General features: G+C 34.9%; 1 protein-coding gene across 13 annotated transcripts in view; it reads left to right on the forward strand.

The window, feature by feature from the left end:
* Positions 1–15004, forward strand: part of PLEKHA5 (pleckstrin homology domain containing A5) — a 236761-nt gene that overhangs the window by 142273 nt on the left and 79484 nt on the right. For 12 of the 13 annotated variants that reach the window (XR_004286868.1, XM_032347476.1, XM_032347477.1 and 9 more), the window contains 3 exons: positions 3242–3346; positions 6054–6126; positions 12072–12172. Coding sequence is in view for 11 of the 13 variants with exons in the window: in XM_032347476.1 (XP_032203367.1) it covers positions 3242–3346; positions 6054–6126; positions 12072–12172 (279 nt within the window). In the remaining 2 variants the exon portion in view is untranslated. Of the gene's footprint in view, positions 1–3241; positions 3347–6053; positions 6127–12071; positions 12173–13441; positions 13621–15004 lie in introns of those variants that run through there. The other variant, XM_032347475.1, reaches the window with a different exon arrangement.

A 15004-nucleotide genomic window follows, 5' to 3' on the forward strand; every position in this document is an offset into this window, starting at 1 on the left:
ATTGTTTAATCTTTAATCCTAGGAGCCTGGATTTTATGTCTATAATAATTTATAGTTATTGCTTCTTGAACTTTAAACCACAATATTAGTATTTTAAATTCAGAATCCTAGTAAGAAAATTTTAACAAACTCTTGGAAAATATGCTACTAAATCTGAATAAATAATTGCCTTGAAGTTGCTTTTCAGTTTTTAAATTAATGCAAAAGAATCAAGGGATAATAGCATAGGGGTAATAATTAAAATTAATAATATTTTATAACTTATAATAAAAATATTTTATGAAATTTGATATCTAAAATTATAAAAAATTTTATAGTAATAATTATAAGATTAATAATCAAGGGATTATAATTTAAAAATAATATAGGGGCACTTGAGTGGCGCATTCGGTTAAGCATCTCTTGATTTTGACTCAGGTCATGATCTCAGGGTCCTGAGATCAAGCCCTGCATCGGGCTCCATGTTCAGTGTGGAGTCTGCTTGAGATTCTCTCTCTCTCTCTCTCTCTGCCCCTCCCACTTGTGCTGTCTCTCTCTTAAAAAAAAAAAATAGAGTAAAATAATTATAATATTAAATTATGGTTATTGTAAAGAAATGGATAATAGGCAATTATCTATTTTAAATGCCTCTTTTAACATTTTTTGTTTTAATGTTCTTAAAATGAGATTTTGTAGAATATTACAAGTTAATGTAAATTTCCAAATAATGGAAGTAATTCTGAATTTTTTTTAAAGATTTTATTTAAAGATTTCTTTTGCTTGCTTATCTGCTTTTATTTATTTAAAGATTTTAATTTATTTGACAGAGATCACGAGCAGTCAGAGAGGCAGGCAGAGAGAGAGAGAGAGAAGCAGGCTCCCTGCTGAGCAGAGAGCCCAATGCGGGGCTTGATCCCAGAACCCTGAGAGATCATAACCTGAGCCGAAGGCAGAGGCTTAACCCACTGAACCACCCAGGCGCCTTGCTATCTGCTTTTAAGTGTTGTTTCAATTATAGAAAGTGAACAGTGTAAAGTCAAATGTCAAGAGAAATACTCAGACATAAAATATAAAACATATCACATCAAGTCAACACAAGACTGGAAGGATCTGCTTAAGGTCATGTAGCATTTTCTCCTTGGGCAACTCTGAACTTAAACAATACAAGACAGATGGTGTTTACTGTATTCTTAAAAGTGTCCATAAGGGTACACAGTCTTCTGAAATACTGCTTTATTTAGCATGAAGATTTACTTTGGCAGGAATGGTAGTGGTAACCAACAAAAACAAAGAAGCTGAATTTGAGTTCTCATAAAAGTAAATGACATCAAATTATTTCTAATTTTTCAACTTATCTAGAATCTAGCATATTTCATTAGAATTTGGTTTTTTGAAAGTCTGTTAGTACATAACAGTTTATTAAGACCCAGTATCAACCACATTTTCCCCAAAGCGTGTTTGTTGATTAATTTTAGCTTACTCTCGGATAATGCTTAAACATAATATAAAACTCAAATGGTATACTAGGACCCATCTACTTCTCACCTCTGAGCTCTGGCACCCAAATGACCTTGTGATGCAACCGGTACAAACTGTGTGCATCTATACATTTAAAATAACTGTTTTAATAGGTATGGAATATCTTTCCTTTGTCAAATGACTATATATGTTCCACTATTTCTGTTCCACTGTTTCTTGGAGCTTATTACATGAAGAAAATGACTATTTATCCACAATGTTGTCAAAGTACTGTGCCAGAAAACTTTCTAACCTCTGAAAATCAGATATGTGAAAAATGGTAGCCTTTTTAATTTTAATTAACATTTTTCATATTATGAGTGCATTTGACCATTGTTTTCATATATTTAACAGTAAAATTTCATTTTCTGGGAAGTGATTTTACATAATTTGCCCATTTAAAAACTAGGTTATAAGCCTTCTTCTTATTGATTTCTAGAACATTAAAGGTATTATTGTTATATGAATTGCAGATATGCATGCATGATTATGTATGGTTTAATCTCATTTTTATTTTGATTTTTGGGTTTTATGTCATATTTAGAAAGCCCACCTGCATTCTGAGTTTGTTTGATTTTTAAAAATCTTCCATTCTCTTTTGTAGTGTTTTTATAATTTTGTTTTTGACATTTTTATATCTGATCTACCTGGAAAATTTTTAGTGTAAAGTTTGAGGTTCCAATCCAACTTTCTTTCTAAATAAATGACTTGTTGGCTGGCCCTCAACCTACCTATCATTTCTCTAGATTTTGATAAAAATATACTAATGAAGCATTATAATGCTCAGTTACCCTACTAGCATTTTATGTTATATAAAAATTCAGAGGGCGCTTGGGTGGCTCAGTGGGTTAAGCCTCTGCCTTCGGCTCAGGTAATGATCTCAGTGTCCTGGAATCGAGTCCAGCATCGGGCTCTCTGCTTGGCAGGGAGCCTGCTTCCTCCTGTCTCTTCTGCCTGCCTCTCTGCCTGCTTGTGATCTCTGTCAAATAAACAAATAAAAATCTTTAAATAAATAAAAGCAGATAGCAGCAAAAACAATCTAATTTTCATTAATTCTTAAAGATTTGTTCATTTTTACCCAAGGTTTATTCAATTTATATAGCAGGTAGGACAAAATACTGCCATACATTGTACCTTTTTCTTTTGTTCTTTTCTTTTTTGTGATTTATTTATTTATTTTGAGAGAGAGAGAGAGAGAATCCTCAGGGAGACTCCCCACTGAGCAAGGAGCCCAATATAGGGCTCGATCCCAAGATCCTGAGATCATGACCTTAGCTGCAGACAATGTTCATTGCCCTAACTGAGAGGCTCTTGATTTCAGCTCAGGTCATGATCTCAGGGTCAAGGGATCAAGCCACCGGATAGGCTCCACACTGAGCTTGGAGTGTGCAGGGGATCCTCTCTCTCTTCCCTCTGCTTCTCCACCCGACTCCACCCCAACTTGTGTGCGTGCATGGGCGCTCTACTCTCTCTCTTCCTTTGTTTAAAAAAAAAAATTGCATGTTCCAATTTTAAAGGACAGATTGTAAAACTTGTGATTCTTTGTAATATCCTAGGTGAAAAATTCTTTGTGAATTCTTACACTTGAAACAAGGAAGTCCTCAAAGGCAGAATTGCTATAATTCACCTAAAAAGATTAAGCCCTGCAAGTTTCAGAGAAATATGAAGAGATAAAACTATGAAGATGAAATTCAAATACCTACACATTAATAACACATTTTCTGTTTTGCTTTTTTCTATTTAGACTTCACGAGCTTCAAAAAAAGTTCACAATTTTGGAAAGAGATCGAATTCAATTAAGAGGAACCCTAATGCACCTGTGGTCAGACGAGGTTGGCTTTATAAACAGGTATTTTTTGTTTATTTTCTATTTGATGTGAAAGAAAGATGGAATCAAGAGAGACCTTTTCAGCTGAATATACCTAAGACAGTTACATAAAATGGAGAAGAAACTGAAGAGTAATGATCCACATTCTCTTTATTACCACTGAAGACCATTAGGGGAACAGTAAAGAAGGAAAAGATCATGGTTACTTAGAATAGAGATAGTATGTGTTTGTTACAGGTATTTCTAGATTTGAAATTAAACATGCTATATGAAAATGTCAGCAATAATATGCTAAAATTATCCAGGCAGAAACATTTTTTAATTGGGGGAAAAAACATACAGAGGTATTCCTCATTTTTCTATTCATATAAAATCATTAAATGTGTACAGTTACATTCTTCTTTGCTTTAATTTACAGAGAGATCTGATCATAATTGAGATTTTTCAGATTTTTCTCAAATTTTTGTTTTTAGGCTCTCAAAACTACTCTCTTGGGCCGCCTGGGTGGCTCAGTGGGTTAAATCCTCTGCCATTAGCTCGGGTCATGATCCCAGAGTCCTGGGATCGAGCCCCGAGTTGGGCTCTGTGCTCGGCGGGGGGCCTGCTTCTCTCTCTCTCTGCCTGCCTCTCTGCCTGCTTGTGATCTCTGTCTGTCAAATAAATAAATAAAATCTAAAAAAGAGAGAGAGAGAGAGAGAGACTACTCTCTTAGCATGGTTCAGTCTCAGACACCCTAATAAGTTGGGGGTGTATATTGTTCTGCTGTTCGGAAAATCTGGTAACTAAGCTTTTTTGGAGCCTTGCCATTATTTTGAGAATTAGTAAGGATATATGTACATTGATTTTCCAACATCTGTATTTACTGCTCAGAGGCTGTTTTCTTTTTTACTTTCTGGTTTGCAGCTGGGTTTCCAAGTTAAGTGACCACGAGATAATTGAGATAATGTACTGGCATTCAAGACCTTTGTCTTTGTTCTATCTCTGATTATACATGTATATAGATGATACAAAGAGAGTTAAATATTAGGTCATTGATAGTGCTAATTATTCAGTCAAATATTGCTAATAGCTTTCAGATTACCTAATAATTATAGTCACTGAAATTCATAATGAAATTGTTATGCAACATTCATTAGACATCATTCCATCTTAAAGTTGGGGTGACAACTAAACACGTATTGAGAGAGGGCCCTCTTAAAATCCAGAGAATTCCCAGTCATTCAAGCAAAACAGTTTTGTCAGTGTCCACTGAGTTGATAATGTAACTTGAATACCAATTTTTAATTTTTATTTTAAAATCATCTATATTTTAACTATATGACATTTAAATTTATCCAAACTGAAAAAAAAAATTCTTTTTTAAGATTTTATTTCTTTTATTTGAGAGAGCTTGCCAGAGAGAGAGCATGGGTGGGGAGGAGCTGCCTGGAGAGGGAGAAGCAGACTCCTCACTAAGTAGGAAGCCTACCTGATACAGGGCTTAATTTCAGGACCCCAGGATCATGACCTGAGCCGAAGGCAGCAGCTTAACCAACTGAGCCACCGAGGGGTCCGTGAAAGTTTTTTTTTTTTTTAGCTAGTCTTTCTAATAAGTCCAAATTATGTTCAGATAGCTTAGCATAATATTTAGCCTAATAGAGTATATGGGACTTCTTTAAAATGGTTTTTGTTCTCATTTCTTGACCCCTTGATTAATTTATATTGGAAAATTGTTACCAATGAGTTTCTCTCCCATGAGTGTTTCTTTTATAATAGATATGTGACTTACAGAGAGTTTGCAGAATCACTCAAAAGTCCAAACTTTTTAATTATTTGTATTAATGTTATTAGGAACTAAAAATACCATATACCATTAAAAAGATGTTTTTTTTTTTAATTTTTTTAATTTTTTTTTTTTTTTGGTCCTTTGAGGTAACTGTCAATTTTAAGGATAAATCTTTTGTTTTGAGATTTTTACCTATATAATTGAAGTTCTAAAGTCATTTTTAGGTGGTTACAGCTAGAAATAAATAAGAAATATTAATGCACATCCAAACTGGCCTCTCTCTTGCCTTGTGTGTGTTTCATTTTCTTTTGTAGTTTTGCTTTATTGCATGGGGGAAGGTAATTTTTATTAAAATTATAATTTTGTTTGAGCTTGGCATTTTTATTAACTGAATTACTTAGAAGAAGCTGCCAAAGAGGCACTCTTTCTTGCAGGATGAGCAAAACCCAAACTGTCCATGTAGGAAGAAAAAAAATGTTTGTGAAATGTATTTGTATGCTAAGAGTCCTTTATTCCTAGTCTTTTTAAATCACATTACCTCTGGGATGATTTCAAATCACATATTTTTCTTGTTGTTGAAGATTAATGTATTTATTAAATCTGGTTTACCAGAATATATACAATGTTGCATAGTTACATTATCCCCATGTTAACAGACTGTGTTTGGGAAAGTGAATTTCAAATCTCTTACAAATATGAAGCTGAATCAGTTTGCTTCAAAAGTGTTTTTCATGTGAGAGAATGACTTTTCAGAGATGTGTATACTTGGGAATACCTTCATGCTCGCGTGACCCAAGTCTCTAGAAAACTTCCTCCATATTTTGGCTTTTTAGTTAGGTTTTTGTCTAGCCTATATTACATACATCTTGTCCTAAAAGCTTATTTTAAATAAATGCATCAGAAAGGAATTTGAATTTTCTGAAATGGAAAAAAAAAACCCTTTAATATGCTGATTTAATTTAGGACAGTACTGGCATGAAGCTGTGGAAAAAACGCTGGTTTGTGCTTTCTGACCTCTGCCTCTTTTATTATAGAGGTAAGTTTCCCAAAAACTGTCTTTAGTGTACTATCTCATAATTGCAACAGAATGTTAAATAGTAGATACTTTTTTAAAGAAAAAAACAATTCTTTGGTTGTTTTATTATCAACAAACAATATCAAGAAAACCTTTTCTTCATCCATATATAATACTGAGCAGTTGAGGTAGGCCTGAAAACAGTATAGTGCTTCAAGAGGATTAGTCTTGAGTTGTGGTCCGATTTCTGTAGTTTGATTGTGTGAATCTTAATTATGTTTTATGTAAATAGCATATCAGTCGTCACTTTGTAATGTTATCCTTGAATTCGGTGCCTAGCGGATTAAAGTCATTAGTGTGATGAGATTCTTCTAATGTGTCAGCTTTGTTAGATCCAGCTGTTGATTCATTGAACACACCGTACTCCCCAGCAGATGTCTGGAGAGTATCAGAGATTACTCTGATGTATTGGCAAGTTTTTTTTTAACTACAAAGAAATGTACTTACCATGATCTCTATCCTCCTTTTCTTAACTATGACAACCTCCCTGAGACATGAAGAAAATTGTATAAGGGATATATACCAGGCTGTTAATGTTGGTGTAGAGGAAATAAAGGTATTATCTCAGGTATGGGGACATAGTCTTCATTTCTCCTATATGGACATCACAAACTCCTTGTTTAAATATGTTTTCTTATTAATAAGTGGACAGAATTTTAAAGCCAAAGTCCAGGGAAATCTCTGCTTTGTGCTATATGGACTTGTTAGATGTTACATGGTTCATACCTAACAAAGAAAAATCTACATAGGCTGTGCTCTCCATAGAAATCTACTTTGGCTGTAATATAAAATCATGAATCTGGACAGTAACTCTTTCCTTCCTACTTTAAAGTTCAGTTGGAAACAGTCACTCAAGAATTGGAGTGTTAAAGCATGTTTAATAATTTATAACTTTTCTAGGTAAGTATTTCACAAGACACAACAGGATTTTAGAACTGATTAACAACTTTAAAGTTTGTGATTACACCCAAAAAGTGTGTTGAAATTCTGTGGTCATCTATCAGAGCAATATAATGCAATATAATGCATCTTAACCTTCCAATCTGAAATTACTAGAATGGTATTCATCTATTTTCCCCCACTGCAAACTGTGGTTGAGAAATACTGCTGAGTCAGAATCAACCAAACCTATAAAATTTCATTTTGTCATAGAGATGTTGGTCAGGCAGCAATTGTGGTATTATCTTTAGTTTAAGTGCCAACCATACTCTACAATTTTCCTTAAAAATTCCTTTAAAATTTTCCTACCATTTTTCTACCCTTTCAGAAAGTAGGAGTTATATATAACTCATGCATTATTTCTAATCTTATAGTTTGTACTTCTTTTATAGTTTATAGTCTACTTACAGCTTTAAACAAGGACAAGAAAATATTACTATTCTCATATAAAATTCCTTAATGTTAATTAACAACAAAAAGAACACTGAATTCCTTATAACTTGTTGTTGTTGCTCATGGAAGGGTACTGCTTAATTAAAATAGAATAACTTTTGGGGCACCTGGGTGGCTCAGTGGGTTAAAGCCTCTGCCTTCGGCTCAGGTCATGATCCCGGGATTCTGGGATCTAGCCCCGCATCGGGCTCTCTGCTCAGCAGGGAGCCTGCTTCCTCCTCTCTGCCTGCCTCTCTACATACTTGTGATCTCTATCTGTCAAATAAATAAATAAAATCTTTTTAAAATAGAATAACTTTTAACCTAATTTTTAAAATGTAAAAGTTGAGTTCAGAAGCCATACTGAATGTAAGATTCCATATTATTATTAACCAGGTACATTTTATACTCAGTATATTTATTAATTTTAGTATGGTTTGCCAGACAGGAGCAGTGTAAAAAGGAAAACATCATTTAACTCACTTCTGCACTTCAGATGGTTGGCAATGAGTAAATTATACACTTTCACTATTTTATCAACAGGAATTGTCAAATTTGAAGTAAAAACTACCAGATTTTAGTGAGATGATCATAATACCGTGCATTTTTTTGAGCATTTACCATATGCTGAGCATGTAACATAGAGGATGTATTTCATCTGTTCCTTATAGCCATTTAACAAGGTAGGAGATCTTACTTTGCCTGTTCACACAAGAGGACCCTAACGGGCAGTGAGGTTGTATTATTTGCCAAAGGGTCTCACAGCTAGAAAGTGTCAGAGCCAGAATTTAGACCTAGGCACTTCTCTGAACCACAGGATTTTTCCTTATACGGATTTCTTATCCTAACCTGCTGAATACAGCAGCCCCCCATTCATTTCTTCGGCATCTTTCCAAGTGTCTAGTATACTGATGTACACAGTGCACTGTCAGCATTTTTTTACAAATCAGTCCACATTTCACAGATATGGAAAGTAAGACAAAATAAGTGACTTGCTGTTTTTCACAGTAAGTTAGTGGCCAATACCAGATGGAAGTTCAAGTTTCCACTCTTCCTTACAAAGTAGCGGGTATATTAGGACAGAACACTTAGATTGCTCTGTTTTACAGTCTGTCTACTGACAATACTTATTATGGGATTTAATTCATTCAGCAAATATTTATTGAGCAGGACCTGCTTCGTTCCAGTTGCTGTCAAAACAGTGAAAGAAAGTTCTCATGAAGCTTCACTCTAGAGGAATCAGGGAGACAGTAAATAAATTCAGATAAATAAACGATACGATGATAAGTGCTTTTAGGAAAATAAGGTCATCGTATGAAAGACACGCATGGAGGAAAGATTTCTTTGGATCAGTTCTCTGAGCATATGTTTTAGACAGCAAGGTCTGAATGACAAGGAAAAGCCAGATGAGTATAGTATTCAGGCAGGGGAGCAAGAGTGCAAAGGCTCTGAGGTTAGGAAAGTGGAACAGTGAAGTTGCTGCCGGAAGCCATTGCACCCAGCTCGAGGGCTGGCAATAGGGAGGCAGGTGGAAGGAATGAAGATTGCACCAATGTCAGATTCTACTAGAATTTCAGTTCTACTATAGATACCGTAAGGAAACAATGGGATGTTTTCGGTATATGAGTGATATGCTTTGATTTACATTGTGGAAAGCTCACTCAAGCTGCTCTTGGAAAACGGATTATAAAGAGGAAGGAAGGAAGCAGAGACAAGTTAGGGATTATTAGGTAAAAATGGTAATGACTCAGACAAAGGTGGTAGCTAGCCATGAGCATTTTTGATGCACCAATACATTACTAGGTAGTAGGATACAGAAGTGAACAATATAAACTCCTCTCTTCATGCAACTCACAGATTAGCTAAAGGAGTCTAAGAAGGACTGTCGCAGTTCAGTTGTATTGAATGAATGTTGACCAGGTGTACAAAAAAAAGAATTAGGAAAGAAGGGTGATCTAGACAGTGTACTTAAGATATTCAAAGCATGAGGGAGCATGGCATATTTGTAATATTACACATGGGGCTTATGTAGCTGGAATGAAGGTTATGTCTGCAGACATCGCAGGAGTAAAGGCTAAAAAATAAAATGATGCACAGAAGGCATTTGTTTACAATCTTAATGAGTTTTGACTCTATCCTAAATGCAAGAATAATAATAGGATCAAATGCACATTTTAGAAAAATTACCCTAGCACTTGGAACTACAAGCCAGGAGACCAGTTAACAAAGTATTGACATATTCTAGGTAATGATAGCTAGTAATAATATTCCAGTCTGTAAGTTATGTACCCAGCTGTAATTATATGTCTGTTTTGTCTTTGACCCAAATATCTTTAAAGCCGAAGTAGAAGTGGGGAGTCTAAAATGTTAACTTGAATCCAGTCAACGTTGAGATTCTTACAGTTCTTGTCCCAGGTTATGGCCCCAGGATGCGAGCTCTGTGATCGAGATTAATGTGCAAGAGCCTCACCAGGGAGTGTTCATGGGAGTATTATTACCTGCAGGGAAGGAAATAGGTTGGGGTGGAGGGAGTTGGGCTGCCATCCAGTCTAACAAAAGGCCCGTCTCACCCACCGGGGGACTTCGTTCCTTCTACAGATAATCAGTACCCACTCTTTGCTTGTCAGTATATACAGCCCTTAAGCTGTAAGACAGTTACTTAGGTCAGGCTTGACAGAACTAAACAGAAGAATGTCATGATTAGGAACATTTGAAGAATCTAGTGAAGAACTCTTAGGATAGTCATTTGACAAAAGATGAAGATTTTTATAAATGCAGTGCCCTTAGTTTTATATAATAAGGGTGTTATTTATTGAATACTTCAAATGGGCTGAGTGCATTATTGAGTTCTTCATGTCTCTTAGCTCATTGAACTCTCACAACAATCCTTTGCAATAAGTCCTGTTTTCCTCAGTTTTATAGTTTATCAAACAGAGATACCCAGCATCGATAACTTGCCAAGATCTCATAGCTGCTCAGTGTCCGTTTGGGAAACCATTTCTGATGAGGCCATGAAGTCACCCTACACCATAGTGCTCTGCATATTCTGAAATAACTTTAGAAAAAGTCACCATTTCCAATAATGCAACATAAGAGAATGTATTATTTGATAAAAATGATTTTTAATAAAGATGACTTCATGAGCTATTTCTGATTATATGCTTTATATAAACAAAATGGATTTAAAAGTAGAATGTGACTCATTCTTTTAAATTCTCATATTCTCTATAATTGATGACTGCTTTCTCCCTCTTTTTTTTTAACCTTTTAGACTAAATCTGCACTTGTGTTCATTCTTTCATTTATTAGTGAACTCTACCTGAAGGAGCACAGTTATAGTAAGAGAATTTTGTTGACTTATGAGAAAAGCTACAGAAATAACCTCTATTGAATGCAACTTTCTTTTGGAAGTTTCATCATATATATTAGAAATGAGAGGAAGATATAAAAGATAAAATTCCTTGTTAAGTTTATGATAATAAAAAAACATGACAAGCAGAGTAAAAAGAATTATTTCTCATTTATGGTTTTTCTCATTGCTGAGTTCATCAGCCTAATGCACAGCTTTATTAACTTGTCTTACAAGTTTCTAACAATGAACTGTGTATTTCGAGTTCCGTAAACATCTCTGCCCCCAAGCAGCAAGTTAGTAATGTGAATCTATACTGTGCCAAGATTAATGTTTTATCTCATTTTCCTGGGTATGTTTTATGTGCTTGCCTTGTAGGCCTGTAATTTATTCCCATAACTTCGTTGTGTATCAGAATGACCAGTAAAAGCTAACTACAGTTATATGTTTTAAAAATCATATAATTTTTATAGCATAGTTTTAAAGATGTATATTTATGCAGATGTATTTTAGCATCTACTGTCATTCTAAATGTCTTCTTGGAGTCGACATTGTAGTGGGGAGAGAGAGTTGGTAAATAAATAATAAAGCATGTAGTATGTCTAAAGTATGGGGGTTGGGGCAGTAAAGTTCCAGAAAGAGAAGAGAGGGCTCTAGGATGGGTTAGAATGGGAAGCAGTGTGGTCAAGGAAGGCTTTATAAGGAGATATTTGAGCCAGACTGGAGGGCATGAGCAGGTGAGCTGTGCATTTGTCCTGGTTTGAAATGGTTGGACATTTAAATCCTACAAGAAATGGGGGGGGGGATTGATTTTCTAAGGTTTCTGTGTTATTACTTATATGCTATATATTTTCAGTGAATCACATGTTAAGGGGTTTGTGGACTGCGGTATATATGCCAAACAAATATATGGGGGTTTTTTTTGTCTAATTGACATTTTTCTGATGTGTGAGCACCCTTTCTGATTTGCTTAGGATGGGGAAGCTTATTGAAAATGAAGAAGTATATATACTCGGGCTTTTTAATATTTCCTTTAAAAACTTATAAAGAACTATCTAAACAACACATGAGTACAGTTCACTTATATATAGGAACCTTTTGATTGCATCAGAATAAATTTTGAGAAAATTTATTCTGCTTCCTGAGAACATTTAAAATTCTAATCAGATGCTCAATTATCTCTTAGATGAGAAAGAAGAGGGTATCCTGGGAAGCATACTATTACCTAGTTTTCAAATAGCTATGCTTACCTCTGAGGACCACATTAATCGCAAATATGCTTTTAAGGTAAGGAAATAGTCATACTTTTTTAATTCTGTATTTGAATCTTGCACAGATTTTAAAAATGGATTATAAAAAATATCTTAGTGATGGTCATTTTTATATTTAAAATATATTAACAGTCTTAAGTTTGAATAGGAGAATCCTTTTTAATTAGGAAGCATGTTCTCAAATATCTAAGGGCCAGGTGTCTTCATGTCTGTACTTCACAGTGGTTCTAGATAAAGCAAATATGTGAAAATGGCTAATAATTGGTAAATATGGCTGTAGGTGTCCTGGTGATCACTATACTATTCTTAAAAGATACTGTATATTTGAATTTTTTCATAATAAATTTGGGGAAGAGGACTGTAGGAAACAACTGTGGTTTTTAACATATGTATGTATATGATCTCAGAGAGTATTTGCAAAGATGTTCTTGGGTCTAAGTACATAATGAACATCAGGTAATTTTGAGATAGTATTGACATTGAGATGTTAAAACTTACTAAATCCAATCAGACCTAAGCCCCCCTCCTTGACTAGCAATGCCTATCCACTTCTCATATGCTGGTTTGTGAAATACTTCAAGTTAAAAGCCACTTTAATGATATTTCAGTTATTTTTGTTTTCAAAAGCCATACTGCATTCTTTGCTTTATGACTGTGGCTGAAATAAATTTTAGAGGTCACTTATTTTTTAAGTCAGTTTTAAGAACTCTGAAGGGTTTGATGTTAAAATATCATTTGAAGGGGAAGGTAAGGGTAACATATGCTGTAATTGAACAGTGAAAATGTTTGCAGCCCTATAAAACTGATCCCATTTTTACTGCCCATCCACATTTTTAAAGAATACCTAGGACTGCAGCTTATTTACAACTTTTGCTAATTAACATATTGCATTACTATCTATGGAGAAAAAAGCAGGAAAGTTAGAGTGGTCGGCAGGGGGTGGGCGTGAGGGGGTAGTGATGGACAGCCTCAAGAAGAAGGTGATGTCCGAGCAAACACTGTGGGTAAGAAGGGAATGGCATGGAATTTCAATAAATTTTATTAACATCGTAAACCAGAGGAACAGAATTAAGTATTTATGATGCTATAACAAAATTTAATATTGGTAACTTAAAATAATAAATTGATAAAAGTTACTTTCACATGTAAGACTGTATGATACTGTTATTTGATCATGAGTTTAGTTTTTGTGTTTGCTCATCAATTTGGCAAAAGTTCATTGAATGTACTCTTATAGGACACTTTGCTGGGTTCTTAAGACTCTTAAGTATTAGAATGTTGAAGTCTCAATAACAGTGACAATGCGTGTTAGGTGTACTTTCTCTGTAATTATTTGGTTTTGATATTAATTTTATTTTCTCTGTAACAAGGGTAGTAATTTCTCTCTCAAATTCTCTTTTGCAATGTTGTTTCCTTCAAATTTATGAGCGACTTTTGACACTGAAGCTACTGTTTATCACAATGGTGAGTAGAAACTTGATAGACGATTGTAGAACTTAAAGGTAGATAGCAGACTCTGTCATTATCTAATAAATATTTCTACTTGACAGCTGGCAGGCATGGTATGGTTTGTTGGCATAGAAGTTGTGCCTGTACCTTGATCCTCTAGCACTAGCCCTGTTTCTTCCATTGATTACAGATGTGGACAGTGGTCTTTCTTTCATTTATCCAAAACCTGATTCAGGCAGTCATGGCTTTAATCATTTTAACAACATGTAGCATTTGAGCTGATTCTTTTACATTGTTTCCATGGATAGTTTTATATCTCCAACAAAGTCTAGTGAGATTTGTTGCTTATAGAGTTATTTGGATCACTGTGTTCATTGAATTTATTTGTCTTGATTCTTTCTGAAAAAAAATTTGTTGAAAAAGCTACTTTGGGGCGCCTGGGTGGCTCAGTGGGTTAAGCCGCTGCCTTCGGCTCAGGTCATGATCTCAGGGTCGTGGGATCGAGTCCCGCATCGGGCTCTCTGCTCAGCAGGGAGCCTGTTCCCTCTCTCTCTCTCTGCCTGCCTCTCCATCTACTTGTAATTTCTCTCTGTCAAATAAATAAATAAAATCTTTAAAAAAAAAAAAAGAAAAGAAAAGAAAAAGCTACTTTGACACTGTTAGTGAAGCAGATAGTCAAGATTTCAAAGTCTGTAGCTCCAGATTTATTCCTCTCCAGTTTTTATATTCAGCAGACTAACTATGTACTTCGTGCTCTCCTTTACCTCATTGTATGCTGGCATAACTTATTTTTCCTTGTCTTTCAGTGTGTGATGGGAAACTGTCACAGGCATTTTTACATGGAGATTAAGAATGTTTCCTCCACAGAATTCTCTACCTTGCCCTTTTTTTCTACTTTGATACAGCTACTACTGCTGTCCTTCTTTGCCCTGCCAGCCCACGGGCTAAGCTGAGCTCTTAGTGCTCATCCCTCACTGATGCCTCTATTTCATTTTTCTTCCATTTCTTAGGAACAGAGGCAGATTGATCCACTATAAAGATAAAAACCCACTTAACCACTTACATAGGCCTTCCTCAAACCCAAAATGTTTACATTTTTCTAACATCTTAATTCTATTGTTTTTCAGTGTTCCAAGGTTTGTTGTTTATGCACCACACCCAGTGCTCCATGCAACAAAATATTTATGTTTTAACTCTGAAACTTGAAATGAAAAGCTAAAGGGAAATACCATTTTGGATCATTTCTTAATCTTTTATATTTGTGTGTCTATGAGGATTAAACAAAATGCTTCAACAGTAGCACGTTTTGAAGACTGAAGAAATTGCTAACGCAAAGGGGAAATGCTGTATTTCTATTAATTTTGTTGCTAGTTGCTCTAGAACATTCTTTTTTTGTTGA

The sequence above is a fragment of the Mustela erminea genome, chromosome 6, assembly GCF_009829155.1.
Source record: "Mustela erminea isolate mMusErm1 chromosome 6, mMusErm1.Pri, whole genome shotgun sequence".
Lineage (NCBI taxonomy): Eukaryota > Metazoa > Chordata > Mammalia > Carnivora > Mustelidae > Mustela > Mustela erminea.